This window comes from Vicugna pacos, chromosome 18 (assembly GCF_048564905.1).
Source record: "Vicugna pacos chromosome 18, VicPac4, whole genome shotgun sequence".
In the NCBI taxonomy this organism is placed as follows: domain Eukaryota; kingdom Metazoa; phylum Chordata; class Mammalia; order Artiodactyla; family Camelidae; genus Vicugna; species Vicugna pacos.
In genome coordinates this window covers 21,984,119-22,009,700 of record NC_133004.1, presented here as the reverse complement: position 1 = coordinate 22,009,700, position 25,582 = coordinate 21,984,119, and the positions used below count along the sequence as shown (strand labels likewise).

Here is a 25,582-nt window from a genome sequence, read left to right as displayed (position 1 = left end):
CCTGAGCCCTGAGTCTTTGTGAGATGCCACCCTCCTGTGCTTCCTGGTCCTGGCATCTTGGCACAGCTGCCTGCCACTGAGATCCGCCTTAAGGAAGTGGCCCCATACAGGCAGAGTCACAGCTGCTGTGTTCACACTTGCCTCCCACCGCAGCAGTGCATAGTAAGCAGGAGGCACTTAATAAATGTTTGACCACTGAACAGCAACTCGGAAGTCACGACTCACAGCGGCAGCGACAAGCCTTGGGGAGGTACCCCCCAAGGCTGGCGTCAGGGCTCGTGCTGCAGAGCCAGCGCCCTGCTCCGCGTTCTGGGTGGAGGCTGTGTCCCTGCGTCGAGGACCAGCTGCAGTGTCGTGCTCTGCGGGTCTACAGGCTCCGCTTTGCCTCTGCTTTACTTGTCTTACCTCCAGGAAGGGTCTCCTTCACCTGCTCTTGCCAGACCGGAGCCACATGGGGAAGGGATAAGCGGTCCCCTGACCAATAACCCTTCCTGGTGTGAGTGAGCTGACTGAGGGCAGGACCGGGGCGCAGAGCCTCGTGCAGGGCACGCTTTTCTGGGTTCAGGACGAGCCACAGCACAATAGGACTCCTCACTTTAGCTGCAGCTCCTCACCCCCTGCAATCAAAAAACGTGTCCTTCCTCCTGGTCCCCAAGGCCACCCCTGCTGTGGGCCCCTCTCCCCATCTGCTGCCACACCTGGGAGCCATAGAGGGGCTGTTGCAGCAGCTCCAGGGATGAGGCCTCGCCACACACGGGCTTTGTGAAGCCAGGAATGAGCCCTTGCAGCTCAGAGACCCCACGACAGGTTGGAAACAGGGCTTTTCTCTCATTAGCCCACAGAGCTTGTATTTTCCGACCCTCCCAGGGTGAAACCGCAAAATCAGTTCAACGGTGTCTGTAACAGAGTCTGAGAAATTCATGCAAAGGTGCCTTTCCATCTTCCTTTGTATTCCAGTTCCTGTTTCCCTTTCAGGTTTATACATGTAATTAGTCATGGCTGTGATTGGTCCTATATATAATTGGGCTGTTCATTTTTGTTGGGGAAAAATACCTGGAAGTTCGGGACCTTAGTTAAGAGTGAGCATTTAACAATCTCCTTTGAGGTCAGTTAGCATCTAAAATTATTCATCTGGGTCTTTGGATTCCCACCTGTGACTTGGCTGCACTCCTGGGTGTCTCTGGGTATCCCAGGCCCATGCCAAATTCTCAGAACAGTTGACTTAAAAACATATGCCGTACAGTATTTTTATGAGGAGGGAGGGAGAGGAAGAAAGATAAAGCGATGAAACATGGTTTAATTATAAAATGATGAAGAGTTCGTAATTAAGTAGTCCCAGGGTTATTTGCTTAATTTTAGAACATTTATTAAATGTGTACTGAGTGCAGGAAACTGAGTATGGATTCAGTAGTGTGGACACATATCACCTCTTGATGAGTCTTCTTCCGTGATGACTTTTCTTTACCACCGTCTGCTGCAGCTTCAACTCTTTCAGTTGGGAACCCTGCTTTGTTCTGATTTTATTCTCAGCACACATCAGGCCTAAAAATGAATGTTTATTGGATAGATTACATTGTCACTCCCTTTCATAAATTCGCAGTCTGGTTAAATTCCAGTTAAGGACTAACAGTGGATTTCTTTAAATAAGGTTTGCTTCTTTTTCAGAAATTCCTTGAGTTCCATCTGGAAAAGCTGCTCCTTGTTACTCTCCCAGCAGGTAGTTCTGCAAACCAGAGAGGGACCAGCCTGCCTGCTGCAGCTACTTAGCAGTGTAGCTTACACAGTGATTTCAGCTTTTAATGGGACTTGTAAAGTTGGAGGTTAATTGTCCATTTAACCAACTTTTTTTTTTTAATTTAATGGGGATTTTGTGAGAGAGTAATATTCACGTAGACTGCAGCTTGAGTGTTGCTGCTATGCATGTTTGGATCCAGCAGGAAATAGATTCTTAAGAAATCGGAATCAAGTGAGGGCTTAGTTACCCCTCTGGCTGCACGTTACGGTCTCCCTTTTCATGGCAGTTTGCAACCCCTGAAGCAGGGAAAACGGTCTGTACTCTAGGTCACCCTCACACCCAGACTGACCACTGTGAATGTAGGTGACCGGTATTGCCAGATGGAAACAAACCCAAGAAAGATAGAGCATCCACCGTCAGTCGGCACAGCTGCCTTCACCGGGAGGCCATGTGACCCTTTCAAAGAGGAACTTTGTGATGCTCCTTCCAGCCCCAGAAGATGAACTGTGCAGCCATCATTCAGGGAAAACGTAACGTGAATACGTGGTGGGTCTGGGAGGCAGACGTCCCCCTAAGCCTGCGCGTCTCTGCAGAGGTCATGGGGGCAGAGTAGTAAAATACAGCCTGTTCACATTTTCACTTTACTCTCAACTTTCCAGGAGCGTGTCCTGCGTAGAGAGCAAGACTGAGCTGCATTTCGACCATCGCTGGTGTCCACCTGTGCTGACTGTAATTTTTAATCCATAGGTTTGAAGACATACCTGATAGCGGGTCAGAGAGCGAAGGAGTCTCATTGCAGCTGTTCAGAGGCCTTGCTTTCTGACTTTGAGGTCATTGACGGCTCGCGGGTGTCCTCAGGCCCTAGGGGACAGGGGACAGCATCGCCAGGGAGTGTCAGTGACTTGGCGCAGACTGTCAAAACCTTTGATAACCTTAAGGTTAGTTTTTTTTTTTTCTCCTACTTCTAAAACTTGATATTAATTCTGCAGTAGAACATGTGAAATAATAAACAGCCTTTGGGTCTGTGGCAGATGACTCAGAATGGTCTTCCATTTGGTTTTTATGATTTTTAAGTTTAGTATAAAGTTGGCAGCATTTTGCATTTTTAATATCTTTGCTTTTTTTTTTTTTGACATATTGTGCACCTGCGTTTTCCGTTCACACTGCATAAAGCTGCTTCGCACTCAAGTTTCTGTTTTCTTTTTCTGCAACCTGTGATGTCTTTGGGGACTTCTGAAAGCTAATGGTAAATGATAATAGTAAAGCTGGTTCTCCTTACATCTTGCTTAGGGGGCTGGTGTGGGTCTTATTTCAGAGACCACTTTCTCAAGTACTCCTACGTCTCTTGAAATCCAGTGTTTCATGATTATGTTAAATTTTGTTGGTATGGGTGAATCTTGTGATGTAGCTCGTTGGAAGAGTGTGTGCGGGCTTGCCAAGAGTATGACAGTATTTGATTACCAGAACAGAGATCTCCTGGTAGCCGTCTAACTGTACCCATTTCTGTCATAATCAACTACCAAGGAATTAACATGATTGACCTTGGGCATGTGAAATCACTCTAGTTTATTAGTTGTTCCTCAGTTTTCACTTTTGATTCAGTTCCCTCACTGGTACCTTTTGTTTATAGTTTAAATATTTGCCATTTCCATTTTTTTAAGAAAATGGAGACAGTTAAAACAATTCTACTTCGCTGTTTTGTGCTCTCAAATGGCACAATGATATATTGGTCAGGATGATGGCCCGTTGATACGGCTTTGATCCAGTATGTCCCTGCTTACCCACATTTATGAACAGATATGAAACTCACTGTATTGGCACTTCAGCTTAAGGCATCCTCATGTGGCGCTTGGCTGGAGGGTCCAGTTTACTTCACGGTGTCGGACTCCGTGATACCCCGCATCTGGGTACTGGGTGCTGTTACTGCATCCAGGTTTACAGACAGCACACGTGTATCGTTCCCATCATGTGCTCTGTTCATTTAGTGCAGGATTTCCCAACCTTGGCACGATCGACACTTTGGGCCAGATAGCTCCTTATAGCGGATGCCATCCTATGCACTGTGGGATATTGAGCAGCATCCCTGGCCCCACTGACTAGATGCCAGTCATGTCCAGTCCCCTCACTGTGACAACCAAGAAGGTCTCCAGACCTGGCCCAGGGTCCCCTGGTGGTTGAGGCGGGGGTGCTAAAATCACCCCTGTTGAGGGTAGGGTATTAGACCCTGCCCTTCCCTGTACTCTCTGGCACATGTGACAGGGTGAATATAGATAAAATTCCCTCAGTGTCCACACGGTCTGGAGATGGCCTCTGCTCGGGCTGCCACGGAGCAGGGGCTGGGGAAAGCCGAGTGGGGAGGGGAATGGAAACAGAGCTTCCAAATATGCCTCATTAGTTGGGCAGAAATTGTTTCTTTGGGCTTCCAACTAACTGAGCAGTATTTAAGTAGAGAAATAGGGCTCAAAGCCAAAAATAAATGCTTTGTTGTGTTTGTCTGCCATCCTAGATGGCGTGTGTGTTTCTCTCCATTGGGGTGTGCACCCTTGCTGACCTCACCATCACACGCCTGCAGTGTTAGCGACAGGAGTTCTGGGCTAAATCACCTTAAGATTTTTCTCTCCACCCACCCCCCGCCCTGAAAGAACATTTCTTGTTCTAGTTATAAATCTGTTTATACATTTGTTCATGATCTGGTTGGGCAAAAACTATTTAGCATATTCTGTTGCCATGTTTAAATTTTCCAAGTAGTCATGGAGAGCTTTCTGAAAATCTTGTGGTCTGTTAAGTTGACCTTGTTTACCAAAGGGAATTTGCACCAAAACACCAAAACCCAAAAAACCACGGATCTCTTTGCCCTTTGCAGAAGGGAAAAAGGAGTTGGATCTTGAAGTGTAATTTCTGGGGTGTGTGGATGGCGCTGTGGGGGATCATAGGACATTTGGGATGAGGAACATCCTGGAAGAGGGGTTACTGGTATTCGTGGTTGGAGTAGGAGGAGCCTGAGGGGATAGTAGGCTGGGTCTCCATGCCCACCAGGCTTTGCTGCTGGGGAGAGGGGGGACCCTCCTCATCACCCTGCTTCTCAGCCCTGCTTTCTGGGCAAGGATGGGGTGAGGGCAGGCATTTGCAAGAGCTGCGAGTAGTAAGCCCCAGGTAACCAAGTGAGTCGTTAGGAAATATCCTCCTCAACTTGAAAGGCAGAAAACTGAAGTCTGCTTTAAAGATTATGTGGATTATAATCCAACATATAAGACCTTCCTTCAAGTAAGAGTTTTTGAATAATACAAAAGTAAAACACCAGTCACCTGCTCAGAGTTCCCTGGGTGGGTTTCTCCAGTGAACATGCTAGTGCCTCATGTGCGTCCTTGGATCGTTGCCTCAAGTTGTCTACACTACCGTGAGCTTTTCTCATCAGCCGGAATCACAGACTAGTTCCTCCTCATTCTTTCCCAGGATCTGTTGACTCTTCCTGTCAACAGACTTCTTTCCCTTTGTTGCTGCTGCTGCGCCATCCAGAGAGTTAGCTCCCCTGGGGATTTCTGTCACCCCACAGCTCCCTCCTCCCCCTGCCCAGCGCCAGAAACCCTGCTCAGTTGAAGAGGCCTGGTTTAAGGAGAGTTTCCCTAAGTAGGTTCCCTTGAGCAGTCGTGTCTCAGGACGGAAACAGGTGTCAAGTATGGAACTCATGGTCTGTGGCCAAGTAAATGTGGGTTAAACAACACTGAAAGGGTTTCCTTACTGCAGGACTTCTCAGAGCCGTTAGCATGCTAATAATGCATGATTTGGTCTCGAGAGGAGAAAGTGGTCTGAAGCATTCTCTGGCCTCTTAGACCTCAGATTTCTTTCTTCAAGCTGCACACTTTGGGGCAGTGCTTGTTTAGTGGAAGGAGTTTTGTAAACGAGCAAAAGGGCTCCTGTGCCTTCAATGCAGAGTCAAACTCTGACAGCAAGTGTTCCCTCTAAGTCAGGATTTATTACAGGGCTCTGAGCAAGGGAGTGGGAGACAAGGCTCAGACCCACTCCGACTCGGTCTGTGAGGTGGCAGGGTGTTGGGGTGGCTCTAAAGGGGGAAGAGCATAAAGCTAAGGTTAAGCATCTTCTCGAGACATTTCTGTGACTTTCCTTAATTGTGACTTCAGGAGTCAGGATGCCTCTGGTTTAAGATTCTCAGGCCAGGTGGCCCGGCTCCAGGGTCTGTTGGCTCATCTTGCCCTTGAGAAACAACCTGAGTCTGTGCCTTGCCAGTGATATCTAAACAGCGGGTTTAGGACATTAACATGGTATTGACAGCAGCAGCCGGAGTGATCTGACTGGTGGACGAGTGTTCAGTTAGCACAGGATTGAGGTCAGAGGGGCCCAGAAAGGGAGTAACATTTTGGATAGAGAGATTAATGATAAACTGGGCAGGGGAACTCGGTTTCAGTTTCATAGAAGAACCAAGGAATTTGAGGAAAGCTGTTCCGTAAATTCTCGAGAGAATCCACGCGTGTCTTGGTCCTGCAGCTCCTCTCACCTGCGATGTGGTCGCTTCCCTTTTCCCATAAGCTCCCCTCTTCTGTTCACAGCTCAGCTTCCTTTCAGTTTCCTATGACCCTTCTAGCTAAATATAGCCATCTTCCCTCTTCTAAATTCTCAGTTCTTTTAGTCTATACCACTTGCTTATAATGTATACAGTCTTAGGTATTTGCCTATTTCTGATGCACCTTCCTGTGAGCTCTTTGAATGTGGGGCCATGTGTTGCATAACTTAAATGTTTCCCAAGTGTCCAGAACGGTGCCTGGCATGTAGTAGATAATGACGACCTTCTTGTGGCTTTAGTTTTTAACTTTTTAATGACACACAGAGAGACGGAGCTCTGCAGAGCTAGACTGAGGGCTGAACCGGAAGCCCGGGCAGCACTAAGCAGAACCAAGGTGATGCCCATGAAGCACTTGTTTCCACTCCTGGCACAGGCATCCTGTGTGTCTGTAAGTCATCGCCCACTTCACAGCTGGAGACTTGCCACCTGGCGTTTCATAAGGTAATCTGAGTACTGCAATGACCTGCCAAGAAACAGCAGTGATGGCAAAGGACCAGGGCTTTGGCCCTGAGGTCATAGGTCAGAGGGAACACTTCACACCCAAGCCTTGGCTTCTTGAGTGACTGGTGTGAGAGTTCCTCACCAGGAGGGTCCTGGAGCCGCCTAATTGGTGGGAGAGGGGGTCCCACCGAAACAGTGGCTCTCAGCTCTCTGGGCTGAGCAGGCAAAGGTTCCAAGGATTTGGGGTGAGGAGTCAAGAAGGGACCTAGGGAAGGGACAAGGACTCGCCCCATCAGTGTCACGGAAGGTGGCTTTGGTGCCTTAGAAAGGGATGGAACTTAAAATCAAGGCCCCACCTCAAAGCCTTAGCTTTGGGACTGAACACATCATTTCTGTAAGCCATGGGGAGGTGGCAACCACAGGCAGTTTCGCAGGGCTGTTGGGGGGATTAGCTGAAGCCATGCCCGTGAATGCCGGATTTGGAGAAGCTCAGCTAACCCTGGGACACGTGGTGGTCCACTGCGCTCAGAGAGATGGGTGCTGACCCCGAGGTGGCAATGAGGAGCCAGAGACATTGTTTTGATTTGTCCACGAGGAGTCCTAACCCCCCTGGGAAGATCCCTGTTTGTCCTGGGCTGGGGGAGGGGGTCCTTCAGTTGTGGCTGATCATTGCTGTAACCACGTACATGTGCAGTGTCGGCCTGTCGAGTGTGGCCTCAGCCCTGTCCTGGTGTCTGCTGCATATTTATCATGAGGGCTATGGGTGATGGATGGATGGAGACTGCATGTGCCAGTGAAAATGGCCAGGCTGCCATTTTCGAGAATAACAAAGAAATGGAAACCCAAGATGTGGATGGTGTTCTCTCACATCCGTCCTAATCAGTGGGCCATGTGCACTGTGACAGCATCTCATTGCATCTCTGAAAGACCTCACTGCTTGGCTGGTCTTTGTGAGTTTACCGCAATCTATTATTCAGAAGCTGGCTTATATGCTCATGGGGTGTTTCTGCCTGTTTACAGCCGGTAACAAGGTTAATGATGTGGATTTGCCCACATGGGGGCGATTCAAAGAGGACCTGTCCTGTCTCAAAAGGGTTATACTTTCCTTTGAGGTAACTAGCCCCGGACCATCCTTCTGTGACAGTCGCCATGGCTTTTTAAATGACTCTAAGAAAATGATCACTTCTTTTGTCTGCTTATTATTTGTGTATAAAATCATTGTGAACAGCTCGGTGTATATAGTTTAGACGTTAAATGTTTATAATATCTACTGGTCTAAAATGATAGTGGTGATGGTTGCACAATTCTGTGAATATCTTAAAAACTACTGAATTACACACTTTAGGTAGCGAATTGCATGGTGTGCGAATTATAGCTCCACAAAGCTGCTGTAAACATAAGTAAATAGTATTCTGAATGCTGGTTCTGAAATGTGGATGTAAAGTACATTTTTAAAAAGAGCTTTTCAGGTTTTATCTGTATTTTCAGTCGTGTGTGTTTCCTTTGATTAGGAGAAAGCATATCACATATAAATTGATAACTCTTCCTCATAGGAGAATTCCAGCTAATAGATGTAGAAGGAGTGAGGGAAGGAAAATCACCATTTGTACATCACAAGTGAGAGCCAGCAGTGAGTTCTGACATTAGTAGGTAAAAGTTAAGGAGAAACAGGACCTCTACATGGCCTCCAAGCATCCTCTCCCAGATACTGATTCATTTTAAAGGGAAGAATAGTAACTCGACAGTGGAAAACCCAGCAGGGCCCACCTTCACCAAATGATGGTGCCTAGCGTCACGATGAATGAGACAGAGGTATTGTGTACTCCCCCAACGCCCTCCCCCTCCATGTTATGTGCTGAGAAGAGCGTGTCACCCTCTTCGGGAGTCTTCCCTCAAATCCTAAACCTCAGTCAGTTCATGAGAAAACTTTACACAAGTCCAGATTCAAGGACAGTTTACAAAATACCTGACCAGGACACTTCAAAAGTGACAGGGTCAAGTCCTGAACATACAGAAAAGGCGAAAAGTCTAATTTGAAAAGATACATGCACCCCAGTATTCATAACAGCACTATTTACAGTAGCCAAGACATGGAAGCACCCTAAATGCCTATTGACAGATGACTGGATAAAGAAGATGAGGCATATATATACTATGGAATATTACTCAGCCGTAAAACAGAATGAAATAATGCCATTCGCAGCAACATGGATGGACCTAGAGATTGTCATGCGAAGTAAAACAAGTCAGACAGTGAAAGACAAATATCATATAATATCACTTATGTGTGGAATCTGAAAAAGTGACACAGATGAATTTCTTTGCAAAATAGAAACAGACTCACAGACATAGAAAACAAATTTATGGTTACCAAAGGGGAAAGGGAGGGAGGAGGGATAAATTAGGAGTTTGGGATTAGCAGATGCACACCGCACCACTGTGTATAAAATAGATAAACAACAGAGTCCTACACAAGGAACTGTATTCAATGTCTTGTAATAGCCTATAATGGAAAAGAATCTGAAAAAGAATATATATATGTATATATTATGCATATATGTATAACTGAATCATTTTACTGTACACCAGAAACTAACACAAGGTTGTAAATCAGCCATACTTTATTTAAAAACCAAAACGACCAAAGTGAAGGGTCATTGAAAACAAGGGAAGACAGAGGACCTGTCCCAGACTGGAGGAGATTAAGGAGGCACAGTGACTGAATGTAGTGTGGGGTCCCAGAACAGAAGAAGGACATCTGAATGAAGTCTGCGGTTTGGTAAATAGTACCATGCCCGTGTTAATTTCTTGGTTTTGTAACTATACCACAGTTAATATAAGATGCTAACATTAGGGGAAGCTGGAGGTGGACATATGAGAACTCTCTGAACTGTCTATCCCACTCTCTTTAAGTCTAAAATTGTTTCAGTACCAACATTTTACTATATGTATATTAAAATGTTTTATGTTTACATTGTTTTTATGTTATATAGTATAAATATCCTTGTTATCTTTATGTTACATGTTACATATGCATTGAAATGGAAAGATAAGTCCAGCCCATTCAGTTGGCATCATCAGATAGTGAAGTATTGCACATAAAGGAAATTTCCCCTAATACCAAGTGTTTTCTGCCTTTGACTTCCTGGTAGAATATTATCACTCTTCTCGCCTTACCGGCCCCGGGGTCGAGTTGTTTAGAGCTCGGGAGTCTGAGCTGGGTGCCGTGGTCCTCCACCTCGTGGCTTGGAGACCTCATGCCTGGTTTTCACGGGTGTGTGTTTTCTCTGCTGCTTTGCTTCCAGTGTTCTCGGGCTGTCTGCTCTCTGTTCTCATAGCTCCTGGGGACACCTTTCTTTTTCTGTAATAATGATTCCTTCTGTTTTCCTTGAATATGTTGCTTCTGCTCTTCTCTAGGATTCTATTAGCAGAAATCATCTGTTTGGGAGTACACATGCCCGGGCCTGGGCCGCTAGCTCAAGGAGGGTGGCTGGCCTACCTGCGACATGTTGCAGCCTCTGCCCCACGCGGCGGGTGGTCCCTGTTCACTTAGAGAGGTCCCGTGCGTGGTTGGGGGCCAGGGCGCTGCTGCCCGTGCTGAAACGTCCCTCTGTCATTTTCTACCTGTGACTCTGGGCAGGTCCCTTCTTTCTTTGCCTCACTTCCCGCCTGTGTCAAATGGGCTAATCATTGTGTCCACTTCCTGGGAGCTCCTGAGGGCTGAACAAACACAGACAGAAAGCTTAGAACCCAGGACTGGCCTCAGTAAGTTGTCCTTGATGCTGCCGTGCGCCCCTGTCTGCCATGCGCAACCTGGGCTTTGAGTTTGGGCAGCAAGGGATGCTTGTCCTGGTCAGAGGCCCGCTTGCTAGGTAGTCACACTCACAGGCAGGCGACACAGGCAGAGCTGGGACCTGTCTGATGTTGCTTCCTCCTCATTTCTCAGAAAAGAGGTTTCCCTGCTCCCTCCCTCAACAGTTAGGAAAAAGGACAGCTGTTGACTTAGAGATGATTTATCTTGTGAAGAAAAATAGCCTTGAAGAGAAAACCATGTTATAGCTCTGTGCCATGTATTCTGAGCAGAATGTAGGGTGCGTGTGTTGAAACGTGTTAAATACAAATGCAGATGCACCCAAACTTGTTAGAGAAATAGTCCTAATCTTCCCTCCAGAGCGCATATCACACTGGGGGAAGGAGCAAGGGTCATCTGGGAAAATGCAGAGTTTACTCGGGGCGCTCTCAGGGTCTCTGGGATTTCCCAGGCAACAGCCAGCACACTCCTTGGCCCGTAGAGCCCTCCGCTTCAGGGACCTTAGCTGGTCTCGGTGAAGCGTCCCATGGTGCCACGTAAAGGAGCCGGAGGTGGTCATACTGCTTGGGGCACTTCAGGGTCCTGAGGCAGAGGAGAGCTCAGCGCCAGGATTACTCCTGTGTCGTCTTTGTGCCGGGAAAGGAGGCCAGCGGGAGACGGTGTGGTGGTCAGGGGCCAGGAGCCCTGCGGTCTGACCCCTGCTGTTGACAGTCACTTCTGCCCCCTAGTGTCGTTAGGAGGATTAAAGGAAATCAGGGGCATGAGACTGCAGACATGGTGGATAAGGACCTGATACCCTTCGTTGGCACGTCCTTAGCACAGAGGTGTTTCCCAGTCATGGCAGCTGGCATCATTAGAACAGTGACTTTGACCCGCCGTGCCCGCAGCGAGGCTGCCCTGCAAGTCAGTTGCTCAGACGTGTCCCCCAGAGTCCCCAGTGTCTGATTCCCCTCTTCCCGGTGAGAGCTGCTCAGGGTCGGAGATGCTGGCAGCTGCTCAGGGGGAGAGACAGACCCTCAGTGTGTTGGCAGACATTTCACAGAGGTATCTTCATGCTGGGCAAGAACCGGTTTAACCCGATTAAAGTGAAGCTAGAAAATAGTTGAAGGAAAATTGCTGTGGGGACTGGGAGGGGGAACAAACCCACCCACCATCGCTTGGTGGGGCCCTCCTGGTGCACACAGGGGCTCCCACCGCAGATCGGGGACTGTCAAGGTTTGAGAATGTCCCCGTCAGGGCAGACGAATTTCTCTAAGGTTTTTGTTTCATTTGCTTTAAAGTTATAATCAGTACAGGTTCCCCCTCAAGAGGGAAAGTAGCCGAGGAAGAGACAGAACAGTAGAGAGCCACGTCTTCCCAGTACAATGAAATGATCCGGATCCCTGGGGCTGCCCCTCCACAGCTGGCAGCCCCTCCACCCCCAGGGCCCCACTCCCTGGACGAAGCTGCAGTGGGTACACAGAGGGGGTGCAGTGTTCAGGTCCTGCTCTACTGCTTGATACAGGCCCTCCCTGAGCACAGTCTCCTGGGCCATTTAAGAGCATCTGGGCTCCGACAGCATCTGTCTGTGCCTTTGCGCCCTTGGGTTCTTTTGCTGGCAGCCCTGCAAGACCTCACCTCCGCATTAGATCATTTTCTCCCAGCAGGTTACAGGCCACGTAGCCTGTTTGCCAAAAGGATGTAGCTTTAAGCTGCCCGTCTGTGAAGAACACTGCCCCAGGCCCCAACCCCTTTGTAACCGAGACCTTCAGAGAGGGGGTGCAGCGTCTGAGTGGTGTGGCCTCGACTCCTGTCCAAGGAATCCTTTGCAGGGGGTTGTGCCCCCTGGTATCCAATAGGTTTGGTAGTCATTTTTGCACATTTGTGGCTCTAAATGCATAAAACACTGTACATATTTAAAGCCGGGGCACCATGAGGAATTCCTAAGAAGCTGATGGCCTGTTGTTGATCCCTTTTCTTGGGACAGGGGTAGGGTGTCACTCCTTATGCATGAAATTGGATGTTTTGTCATGTAAGAGGATCATTGGCCCCACGGCGATGTGTTTTGAAGTTTAACTGAGTCAATACCAAGACGTACTTTAAAATAATTTTGTTGTATGTTATTGACAATTAGCACATGTTGCCTCTGTTAATAATGCCAATTTTTAAAGAGCTACGAGCAGATTTTACCCAGATACGACTCCGGGCTCAGACATGACGCTTGCTGATTGGCCAGCGATTTTGGTGTGGGTGTTTTCACTTTTTGAACGAATACGAGTGCTCACATTTAACATGTGCGTTGCATCATATTCCCAAATTGCACAACTCTTTAGAGCTTTTATTTCTTTTATTTAATGCAGTGCAGGCCTGAAATCTAACTTGGGATGTGACCTGGGTTATATCCTTGCCCTCAGGCACTAAGTGACGTTTATTTAAAATTTCTGAAGTGATATCTAGCCTTTTACAACGTAGTCCAATGATTAACGATTCTTATGCTAGGAAATTGTTTCTGAGGCCTCATGAGCCTCTCCTTCTGCAGTTGGTCCTCTCCCCTGGATGCCGTCGGTTGCTGTCTCATTAACAGTTACTACTTTCCTGGCTCACATTAATAACAGGAGTACATTTATTAACGATGCACTGCGTGCTGGGGACGATGCTCGGCTGTCTACGTGTGTGCCCCTTACATCCTTACGTGTCTTCCAGAACAGCATTACCACTCTCACACGTGAGAGAACTGACGTAAGTGATTTGAACTGGACTCTCCAAACTAGTGAGAAATCGAGGAGGGGTTTGAACCCTGGTTTGTGAGAAATGAAAGCCTTGCCCTTTCTGCTATACCTGTCAGTATTTTATTTTTAATTGAAGCACAGTTGCTTTATAATATATAAATGTATAGTAATATATAAATATTATATTATATATAAACATATAGATGTACAGTATAGTGATTGACAATTTGAAAGGTTATAGTCCATTTATAGTTCCTGTAGATATTGGCTCCATTCCCTGTGTTGTACTGTCAGTATCGAGTCTTGCCTGGTCTTTTCTAGGTCAGCTAATTCCTGCAAACGTCTAAGAATAGCTAGGTTTGTAAGCAAGTTCTTCTGATGGTCCTGCCTGTTTTATAAGAACAGATCACCTTCCCAGAGAGCTCCAGAACCTTGGCTTAGTGTTAGAGTATGTGTTAGTGGCTGGTTTGTTTGCTTGACAACAACTTTATGGAGATATAATTCACATACCATAATTTACCCTCTGAAGAGTATATATAATTTGGTGGTTTTTAGTAGGTTCGCAAGATTGTACAACCATCACCATGGTCAGATTCAGAACATTTTCATCACCCCCAAAAGAAACCCCATACCTGTTAGTCACTCCTCATTCCCTTATCTCCCTCACCCCTGGCAACCACTAATCTCCTTTCCATCTCTGTGAATTTGCCTTTTCTGGATGTTTTATACAGATGGAATCACACAGCTTGTGGCCTTTTGTGTCTGGCTTCTTTCACGGAGCAGGGTTTAAAGGTTCATTCATGTTGTTGCATGTGACAGTGCCTCACTCCTTTTGACAGCTGAGTGAAACAACGTTCTGTGGATGTACCCATTGTATTGATTTATTCATTCACTTATGGACATTTGAGTTGTTTCTGCTTTTTGACTATTAGGGCACATTCACATTCAGGTCTCTGTGCGGTTATGTTTCCATTTTCACGGTGCCCGTTTGTTTTTGTCTCATCCCGAGGGGATCAGTAAGCCTCCCGTTTGGTTGGACTGTTCTGTGTGGCAGCAAATTGCAACAGCAGCGGACTGGCTGCAATCACGTGGTGAGGCCGTGTTTTCTGAGTGAGTTCCTGTGATCTGTGTTTTTCTCGTAGACCTGCCCTTCATGTGGAATCACATTTGCTCCCACATCAGAGGCCGGCGCAGAAGGCGGGGCGGTCCAGAACGGCTGCCAGGAGGAGCAGAAGAACAGCGCCAAGGTACCCGGGCTTGGTGGTCGTCTCTATTGGCGCCCGTCCTGCTGCCCCCATCCGAGGCGACATTCCTGTCCTGTCAGCCTCTCAGTTCTGAGGGGCAGCCCTCAGTGGGTGGCACCATTCCATACCTTTTAGTCCTCTGGGCTTTTAACAGACTGAGAGAGAGCAGGGTGGATGCTAACCTGGTTGGGGTTCCCAGGCGGGTGAGATGAGTCAGGGAAGGTCTGTGGGTCCAGAAGCTGGACCCAAGGGGCACTAGGATGTGGACATGGAAAGAGAAGAGGGGACCCTTAGGATGGGAGGAGGGGCGTGGGTTAGGGCTGGTGGCCAGGGCAGTGCAGAGAGGGCTCACCTGGAACCAGAACCCAGCCTGGAGGGGAGATCAGAGTAAAGATGGAACACAGAAGTCTTCAGGCAAGCTTCTGAAGGCTGATTCTCCAGGGAGGTTCGAATCCATTATCTTGCACCCTGGCATGGGCTGCCCACGGACTTGCAGGGTGCAGACTTAGTCTGCATTGCTCACAGCCAGTCACCCCTTCTTAAGCTGCAGCCCTTACAGCTCTGGATTTCCTTTCCCTGGATCCACGCTTGCACCTCCCTCGAGCCCACCAGTCCCCGGAACACGGGTTCTCTGATCATTAGACTCCAGGAGCCTCAGCTCTTCCTCAGTCTCCCCCACCTCCTTATTGGCAATTCCTAAGAAGCTCCTTTCCTGGTCCCTGGAGGCCTGGAGGTGCATTTTGAGGAGCTGGGGGATAGGGGAGAAGCAAGCGGATGGTGGAGAGGCTGAGCGCTGGGACTAGAGCAGAGATTAGAAGGTGTGGGCTGAGTTGTGCGGTGCAGCCTGGTGGGCTTCGCTGGGTGGAGTCAGGTTAGAGCTTCAGCCCACGCGTCTGCTCCCCCGTGTCTCATCCTGTTGCAGGCTTCCGGAGGGCCCAGCTCCAAGACACAGAATGGACTGCTCAGTCCTCCCCCCGAGGAGAAGCTCACCAACAGCCAGACCTCCCTGTGTGAGATCTTGCAGGAGAAGGGAAGGTGGGCAGGTGTGAGCTTGGACCAGTCGGCTCTCCTTCCGCTGAGATTCAAGAACATTCGGGAGAAAACAGATGCCCACTTTGTGGACGTCATCAAGGAGGACAGGTGAGAGCGTGGCCCTCGCACTGCAGCGAGCACGTGCGGGGGTGGGGGGGGCTCCCAACTGTGCTGAGTTGCCTCATCTCCCACGCCCTCCATCGTCCATGTGTTGCTATATTTGATGTCATTAGAAACGTGCAGAAAAGTTGTGTGAATAATACAAAGAATTCCTTTTATACCCTTTGCCCAATTTGCCGACTTTTAACATTTTGACATTTGTTTTACTCTCCTCTCTCTCCCTCTTTCTCTCTCTGTGAAATTTTTTTCTGAACCATTTGTCGGTAAGTCGGATGCATCATGCTCTCTACTCCTTAAAACTCTATTTCCTGAAAACAAGGAAGTTCTTTTATATAATCATAGTTACCAAATTCAGGAAGCTTAACGTTGATGAGATGTTTGATCCAGTCTACAGTCCACATTCTAGTTTTGTCGGCTGGTCCCACATGTCCCTGATAACACTTCCTCTCCCTCTGGTCCAGGACGCAGTCCAGGATCGCGTGCTGCCTTATGGGGTTCTCCTGCCTCTTGAGTCGTCCTAAATCAGGGGCAGTTCTCAGCCGTTCTTTATCTTTCATGACATTGACACTTTGAGAAATGCCCAGTTTTCTTATAAAACATTCCTGAAGCTGGATTTATGTGACATTTCCTTATGACTTTATCAAGGCCGTGTGTCTGTCCAGATCCCACAAAACTGATGCGTCTTCTCAGGCACCAGATCCAGAGGCACACAGTGCCTGTTTGTCCTTCATCAGGGATGGTGACTTTGATCAACCAGGCGAGAGTGTTGCTGACTTCTCCAATCTGTAGTCACTGCTTTCTCCCTGTGACCAGTAAGCAGTCTATGGGAAGATACTTTAAGATCGTGTAAATATCCCATTCCTCATCAGACTTCCCTAGGTTTTTTCTCCATTGATGATTCTTTCCTGAAACAGTCTTCACTATTTTTGTCAAAATGGCTGTTTTCCTGCTTCAGCACTGACTGCGTATTTATCATTGGGCACCTGGCATCCCCTAGTAAATAAGAGCCCCTCCCCATTTATTACATTATCTATCTGTCTGTGGCTATATGAATCCATCAATTCTCAGAGTCCTGTTTTACTTAACAGGATATAATCTATCACTGTCCTCATTACAGTTTGATGCCCTAGTTGTCCCAAATCTGGCCATTGGGGGGCCCCCCTTCAGGCTGGCTCCTGTGTCCTTTTGACATGGCTCCATCTTTGTTTTCAGCGATTTCTTACTTCCCAGCACAACAGGATATTCCAGGCTCATTTTATATTCTCCCTGCCCCAGCTAAGGAATCAGCTGTTCCTCCAAAGAGCCTTGGCACCTTTTAGTCAAGAATGGTATTTAGGCATGTTAGTTATTAATGTCTGCTTTAATGTCATTGTGGTCAAAGACATACACTATGTGATTTCAGTCATTTTACATTTATTGAAACTTGTTCTGTGGCCTCACATGTGGTCTGTTTTGGTAAACATACTATGTGCACTTGAAAAGAATGCATATTCTGCATTCTTAGAATGTTGTGATCCATAAACCTCAATTAGCTCCAGGCAGTTGGCAGTCGTGTTCAGATCATCTGTCTCTTTACTTACTTTTTTTGTCTGTTGTTCTATCAGTTATTGAGATAGGGATGCTAAAATCTCCAGCTATGGTTGTGGAACTGTCTATGTCTCTCTAGTCATGACAATTTTTCTTTCAGGTATTTTGAAACTCTTTTTTATGTACATACACATTTATGAGTATTACATATTCCAGGTGAATTAATCCTTTTATCATTTTGAAATGTCCCTCTTGGTGCTTAATAATTCTCTGTCTCGAAGACTGCTTTATCTTATATTAATATAGTCACTCTAGCCTTCTTATTCTCACTGTTTGCATGTGATGTTATTTCCCATTTAAAAAAAATTCTAACCTGGGTCTTTATATTTGAAATACATCTCTTGTGGGTCTTGGTTTTTAAATCATTCTGATAATCTCTGCCTTTTAATTATATTTTAATGTATTTATTTGCTTTTTAGCCATATGTTTTTGCATTATTTTGTTTTTAGTGGTTGTTCTAGGCATCCTTATATTTTTATAGTCCTCTTATAGCTAATATTGTATCATCTCACTTTGAATGTAGAAATTTTATAACTGTATAGATCCATTACTCTCTTCTAATTCCTTACGCTGTAGTTGTCACATATATCACATCTACTTACATTATAAATCCCAACTTCTAATTCCAACCTCTCAGTAATCTCAGGTCGATCTCTATTGATTACTTTTCTGTTGAGGATGGATTGTGTTTCCCTGTTTCTTTGTATGTCTAGTAATTTTGGATTTTGTTATGCACATTGTTGCATTGATGCTTAGAAACTCTGGATTCTGTTATATTCCTTAGAAGAGTATTGATTTTTTTGTTTGTTTTAGCAGACAGTAAACTTATCTGAACCTAAACACCAAACTGTCTCTCCTGAGGTGGGTAGCAGTTGTTCTTTTAGCCTTAATCAGGCTGCTTGGAGTCTGCATGCACATGCGTATTTCAAGGGTCAGCCAAAGATTCAAGCAGAGCTTATATGCAGATTTTGGGGCTCCCCTTCTCTGGTTCTCTCCCTCTGGGATATCCAGCCTCATTTTCCATTTGGAGGCATGCCAAACTCTATTTTCTTGTTTCCAAACGATTAAGACTATAGCTTTTCTATCTGAGTTTTAGCCATCCTACACATGGTACTGACTAATCACTCTCTTGAGGCAAAAATGAAAAAAAAAGAAAAAAACATGAGAAATTCAGCTTGTTCTAAGTGTAGCTATCCTCCATTTTCTTACGACTTTGGTCTATTGCCAGTGCCTTCCAGGAGTGGTTTTTATATTTTATCCAGAGTTTATAGTTATCTGAGAGAGGATTGGTCCCAACAGGAGCTAATCTTTGTTCCCAGGGGAAACCTCCTGATGTTAATCTTGGTGAGCAACACAGCTGATAGCTGTGTGGATCCTGCTACTTGACTGTGAAAATGAGGCCATTGCATGCCCTCCGTATAGCTGCTTTGTTGTTTTTCCCTGTCCACACTTCCTCAGTGGAAGGGAGGATAGACAGAATTTTCTCTCTTCTGAGAATGAGAATCTAGTAAGTTACTGCACACGTAACACGAAAAGAGAGTCTCTGCTTTGCTGCAGGGAAAGAAGGGAGTATAAGTACCCTGAACCCTACTGTGTGTCTACAGGCTCATGATAGGCCCTTTACATATCTCATCTGATTTACTTCCAGTAGTTATCGTGTGAGGGAGAGAGATGCCATCCCACAGCTAGATTTACCTTCTGCAATCATGTTAACATTCACTTACATTTGTAGTAATTTTCTGCAGTATAAGAAGGATACGACTATTTGCTAGCAGTCCATAAAAGAACGGATGAGTCATGTAAAGCAGGTTTGATTTCTCTGCCATTAAAATCATTGAGCATTATCATTTTCAGGCTTCACACGCAATCTGCATATATGACAATAGCACCAAAATTATACCAACTATAAACACAATTTTGTGATAACAACCTGTTAGCATTGACAGGGGTAATTACTGTCAGTTCTCCAAGTGACAGGACAGCCGGTTCTGAATTATGTTTGCAAGGAAGCCTCCAATTCAACGTAAGAACCCTCCGTACAGGGATTGCTGGTCCTGGAGAACAAAAATGCTGCCACCTTCTTCTAATTCTGGGTGTTATATTTGTGGTGAATGGGCACTCTTCAGCGGGGGTGAAACCTAAGATGTGATTATGTTTAGAAGCAGAAAGGACTTTCCAGAGATGTGTTCTAAAAGGAGCAGTCGAGCGATGTCTATTATGTAGTGACGTTTAGTACAGCTTTTGTGACATGCTTCACAGATGGCATTCAGGTAACTAAGTGTGATTTTCTGATAAAATAAATATAATGATTGTGCTGCACACTGGTTGACTGCATTCATTGTCTCTTCTAGCCTGATGAAAGATTATTTTTTTAAGCCGCCTATTAATCAGTTCAGCTTGAACTTCCTGGATCAGGAGCTAGAGAGAGCCTACAGGACCAGCTACCAGGCAGAGGTGCGTGTCTCCTTGTAGTTTCACTGAAGATGGGTGTCATCCTCACTGAGTAGTTGCGGTTAGTCTTGTGCTGTGGCGGCCCTTCTGTTTTCCAGAGTGACGGGAAGATGAAGCCTCATTTGGTTTGCCGCAGTCTATAAGCCCCAAATTGCACCTGTCTGTGAATTTATCTCCACGAGGGAGAAAACCCCAAGTCTTTCTACAACAACCCTGTCCCTTTCCTCTGCAGTGGGTGCCTCCCCAGGCCTCCTGGAAGCCTAGCGCGGAGGGGCTGCTCCAGCCACCCCCGTTCTCTGTTCTCTTTCTGTCCTCTCCATTGGGCCGCGAGCTCCTCAAGGGCGCTGTTCCACGGCTGCCCCACACCCGGCGCAGAGCCAGGCCCAGAGCAGGCTCTTGCTGTCCCTGTTACTAGTTACCTGCTGCTGCGCCAATCCCCGCCTGCTGCTTCTATCATGAAGCCAGCTTTTACCCACCCTGAACCTGGGGCCCAGCATTCAGTGGAAGCTTCCAGTACTTGGCTTTCATGTGACTCCCCTACAGCAGCAGAGTCATTGACTCTGTCTGCCAATAACTCATCTTTCAGGCTCAGGATGTCACGTGCCTGTGAGAATTTACTGGCTTGTAATCAGTTGCTGTGTGATCTTGGGCAAGTTTCTTCACTTCTCTGTGCCTTAGCATCCTCACTATTATGTAGGGTAGCAGCAGGGAGATGGCCCACCTGAAGCACTTCTCACCCTGTACCTGGTCCAGAGAAGGCCAGCGTTTGCTGGATTATACTCCGTGTTCATTTAGCCACGTCTGTTCACGCTCCCAAACAGGTTATAAAGAATTCTCCCGTGAAGACTTTTGCCAGTCCCACCTTCAGCTCTCTCCTGGATGTGCTTCTGTCAACGACAGTGTTTCTGATTCTCTCTGTTACCTGCTTCCTGAAGTATGGGGCTGTCTCCACGCCGCCCCCGCCGGCTGCTCTGGCGGTCTTCTGTGCGGCCCTGCTGCTGGAGGTGCTATCCCTCGTGGTCTCCGTCAGGTAATGGCCCACCTGTAGGGCGGCTCGCCAGCTCCTATCCTTTAGCTCCCTCTGCTGGCGGAACAGCCAGCTGTCTCCCTCAGCACATTCCAGGGGCCGGTCCTCTTCTCCTCCCTCCCCCAGCCCACCCTCAGGCTCCTCCCTCGCAGACCCTGGCCCTCAGCACAAGTGGGCACCTCTGCAGCCCCGATGCCACCAGCGAGTCCCTGGAGCTCCCAGGTCAGACACTTAAAAAGAGAAAGTGGGAAGATAGGGAATAAGAAAGCAGGGCAGCAAAAGAAAAGAGGTGGGTGATTAGGGGACACCTGGTAGGGGGCTGCCAGCACGTCAGCAAGGCCTCTCCTCCATGGAAGAGGGAAACCATAAAACTCAGAGGAAATCACAGGCCTGGTTCTTCATGAGCTTGGACCAGGCAGGAGGTTTCTTAGAGATGACGGGAAAAGCACGTGTGACCCGAGAACAAATAGGTAAGTTGGACTTCATCAAAATTGAAAACTCTCATATTTCCAAGAACACCATCAGCACTTTTCACCCCAAAGTGAAGGAACCTACAGGCTGGAAGAGGGTATTTGCACATCACATCCATGACAAGGGTCTAAGGTTTAGAATGTGAGCTCAATAATAAAGAGACAACCCATTTAAAACTGGACAGAGTGTCTGAATAGACAGCAGGGAAGCTGGGCCCTCGGGACCCTGCACAGGGCCCCCACTCACCTGCACGCAGACCGCCTATACTGTCCACCTCCTGCTTCGGATGCCATGCGGGGTCCCTGCGCCAGATCTTCCCCACCCCCAAGCCCTGTCGCCCAGCAGGACAGCCCAGAAGCGCCCTCCCCCAACCCCATAACTGCCCCCAGACTGGGGATCAGAGAGAAACGGGGAGAAAGGCCATGTCCATGAGTTCTTGCTCCTCCCCAACATCCCAGGACAGGAGACCATAGCTTCAGGTCTGGCCCTGAGGCTTCCAAACAGAAGATCCCTCCCTTTGAAGTGGACAAGCTGGATGCCTGCCCCTTCCCATGCTCACCCCCTGGTGCCCGCTGAGATCCCTTCAGCTGCTTGCCCAGGGCTTTCTCTGGCTGCCAGAGGCTCCGCCCTCACCCTCCTCCCAGTAGAGAGAACTCTAAGGGGCAACCCGGCCATCTCCCCAAATTCCCCACTGGAATCACGCTGCCTTGCCCACAGCAGGTGGCTCCTCCATAGTACAGCCCTCCCCTGGGCTTGCCCTGGGCCTGGCGGCACCCAAAGGGACCCAAGCAAGCTATCCTCTGGCCCCTAGTCTGTTTTTTTCTCCTTAAAACTGACTTTTTTGTGATATAGTTCACATACAATAAATTCACTCACAAGGATACAATTCAGAGATTTTTAGTAAACTCACAGAATTGTGTAAAAACACCACCATATGATTTTTAGAACATTTCTGTCACCCCAAGGAGAGGCCAGTCCCCACGTGTGGTCCCTCCCCACCCAGCCCTGGGTTCCCGCCTGGCACAGGGCCCGCACGGGGCCCACATGGGATAAGGCTCTGGATCCCTGCAAGGCAAGAGTCGTCTCCATACTTTTCCTTTAAAACCTTTACATGACTGTTCCCTGTTCTTCAGATCCAATTTGGAAGAATCTGGCCTAAGCCAGGTGAGAGACTGCAGAGGACTGCAGGCCACACGGGTGCTTGGCCTGGCTGTGCCGGGCGCACCCACATCTCTGCAGGCCCCTTCTGAGTGAGGCCACTGCGTTCCTGCCTGGGCCCCTAGTATGATGTCAAAAGTTCACTTTCCCTGGGGTGTCAAAGCCCAGGAAAGGGCAGGCTTGGCGGGTGGGGTGTGGTTTCCTCTTGCCCTGCTGAGGGCATGTTTGGGATCCCAGGTCGCTCCAGACCTACACTGTGGAACTGAAGGCGTGGACGCTGGGTGCACAGGGGACCTTGACTTTGGGACTTTGTGCCTTTGATGGTGAGGAAGCCAGGCCTGTACTGGCTCCACTCTCATAGGGGGCTGGCTTCAGAGAGGGACTATGGTGTGGGTCTCCCTCCCGAGGGGACCCCCTAGTGTCCTCTCCTCTGTCTCCCACTGCTGGCCATCCGGGGATTCTTCCTGCAGAGCAGTGGTCCTCAGCACCACACACCCAGCTCCCCATTCTCCATGAAAAGCATTTTCTGTGCCACATCACTGCCCTCGAATGTAGCCCACGTATACTCACAGTTCCCAAAGCCATCAGTGAAATGCTGTCATGCCAATGTGAAGGAGACACGTCAAGAAAGCCACTTAAAATAATACACATGTAGCGCTTCATCTCAGACATGGCAGGGCACTGCCACCTGGGAGGCTGTTTCGGGTTTGTCAGCTGTTTGCTCTCGTGCGCACGCTCGCTGGGACTGTGACATTTCCAAGTGCAGACTGTTACAGGTGTGCAGGTTTGGTGGCACAAGTCCCAGGAGCCTGTGACGTGATTTCTGAAATGCTGAACAGCCCTTGGTGATGTCCCAGACAAAACCACGGGTCCTCTTGTCTGGTTCACCCAGTAGGTGCATTCCTGGAAAATTCGGTGTATGTTACCACCACACAGAAACCACTTTCTGTTTGTAAATGACACGCAGTTAGGCTCTAGGCTGACGCCACTGTCAGCAGGTTTCCCGCTTCCGTGGGTGTCCAGGGGGCATGTGGCAGTTGCATGGGGCACAGGGCAGAGCCTCACTGTACATCACGGGACATTGCCAGTCCCTAGCCCCTGCCCTCTCAATGCCAGTAGCACCCTCAATCAGTGAGGTGACAGGAAGGCCCCACAAAATTCCAGGACACCTCCTGAACCACCCACTTGAGACTGCCCACCCCAGAAGCTGGCAGTAGCGGATGACCGGTGACCTTTCTCGGGGCCTCTTGGTATTAGGCTGTCTGATTCTTACATGCTCCGTTTAGACCACAGAGGTTATGCTTGTCTCTGATGGGCACATCTCAGAATGCAGCAAGTGACCTCAAAATAAGGTGTGAAGAGCTAAATGAGTCCAGTTTACTTGCCATTGACCAAAAGTGAGGGAGGCTGGGGCTCTGCCTGCCACCCACGCCCGTGGCCACAGCGTAGGGGAGAGTTGGGAACAGCTCTGGCTGGCTGTTCCCCGCCGACATCTTCCCTGGTGGCTGACCCACCCGTAGACACCCAGTTTCCCCTTTCTCCCCACCTTATGCAGGATGGTGTTCTTCCTGGAGGATGTGATGGCTTGTACCAAGCGCCTGCTGGAGTGGATAGCCGGCTGGCTCCCACGCCATTTCATTGGGGCCATCCTGGTGTCCCTTCCCGCTCTCGCGGTCTATTCACACGTCACCTCCGAATTTGAGACAAACATACACGTAAGTAAAGCCTTTGTGGTTTTGTGTCTGTGCTCTTCTGGGCTCCTTGATCACTTTTTAAAATAAAAGTAAGTTTGATGGTCTGGGATCAGTTTAAATACAGCCCTTACAGAGGTACAAACTCTTCGTTACTTCCTTGAGCTTGTCTTTTTAAAAGCCTTGCCTGGAACAGAGGAGCAGGCAGGGAGGTCAGCCTGGGGCCTGCCAGGGGAGACACCCCGGTGGCTGTGTCCTCTCCAACCTCTCTTGGTGTTTACCAAGTTCCAAATCAGTGGTTTTCTTATGCGTTTTACAAAGACACATCTGCCCCACGTTTCCAAATGACGCAAGATACTGTGCTCACCTGTAGACCCGGCACAAGCAGGTGACTGGCCCCTGGATCAGCTGCTGTTGATCAGGAAGGAACTTCCAAGTTACACCTCAAAAGGAGTGAATTAATGCTGCTGTGGAAGATTATATTTTGGGGGCCAGTGAGTGTAGCACGAACCACCAGGTGACTGCATTTGATACTTTAACACTGAATTTCATTTCCACTGACACGCAGCAGGGTGCCCGAAGGAAGGCTTTTTGAAGGTAACTGTTTCCATGGTGGGGCAGCCTCCCTCCCCTCTCCTCCAAGGTGACGTGTGCGATTTCCACACACCTGGAGAGGCGTTTTAGTACCAGTGAGACTCGTAGCCAAATCTCTGGGTAGTTAATCTAATGATTTATGACCTGTCCTTGAAACCACCAGGTATTTTGTTAAACAGAATGACAGGTAGGTGAGGGAGCTGTTTGCTCTCGGGGTCCTCAGGAGGAGGTGAGGCGGGGGGCCCTGCGGGGCGGAGCGGGGTGGCATGGGGGCCTCACCCCGCCTGCCCTTGTTGCAGTCCACCGTGCTCACGGGCTCGGCTGTCCTGATCTCCGTGGTGCACTACTGTAACTTCTGCCAGCTCAGCTCCTGGATGAGGTCCTCCTTAGCCACCGTCGTCGGGGCCGGGCCTTTGCTGCTGCTCTATGTGTCCCTGTGCCCGGACAGGTATGTACACCCTCCCGGCCGCACCCCCTGCACCTTTCCTGACATAGCTTATGTCTCCTTCACCACGCTTTTCCTTTTCTTTCTAACTGAGCTCTAAACGACCTGTACACGTTAGTTTCAGGTGTACTACATAATGGTTTAATATTTGTGTATATTGTGAGATAATAACCGCAGTAAGTCTAGTTAACATCTGTCACCACATGAAAATTTTTTTTCCTTGTGTTGAGAGCTTTTAAGAGTTGCGCTCTCAGCAGCTTGCAAATGTGCAGTACAGTATTATTAACGGTCATCACCGTGCTGCGCGTTACCTCCCCAGGACTTGTGTATCTGATAACTGGAAGTTGGTGCCTTTTGACCAGCTTCACCCATTTCACCCACCTCCCATCCCTGCCTCTGTATCTATGAGTCTGTTTTCCGTATCTATGAGTTCATGGATTTATTTATTTATTTGTTTGCCTTTAGATTCTGTGTATAAATGACATGAT

The 25,582-nt window shown here is 48.1% G+C and overlaps 1 protein-coding gene across 2 annotated transcripts in view; it reads left to right on the top strand.

Annotated features, from left to right (window-relative positions):
• The window catches only part of ADCY9 (adenylate cyclase 9), a 109,268-nt gene that overhangs the window by 70,308 nt on the left and 13,378 nt on the right, over positions 1–25,582 (top strand). For both annotated transcript variants that reach the window (XM_072942585.1, XM_072942586.1), the window contains exons 3-9: positions 2,483–2,673; positions 14,417–14,521; positions 15,441–15,658; positions 19,609–19,711; positions 20,530–20,738; positions 23,920–24,079; positions 24,949–25,097. In XM_072942585.1, the coding sequence (XP_072798686.1) occupies positions 2,483–2,673; positions 14,417–14,521; positions 15,441–15,658; positions 19,609–19,711; positions 20,530–20,738; positions 23,920–24,079; positions 24,949–25,097 (1,135 nt within the window). The remainder of the gene's footprint in view (positions 1–2,482; positions 2,674–14,416; positions 14,522–15,440; positions 15,659–19,608; positions 19,712–20,529; positions 20,739–23,919; positions 24,080–24,948; positions 25,098–25,582) is intronic.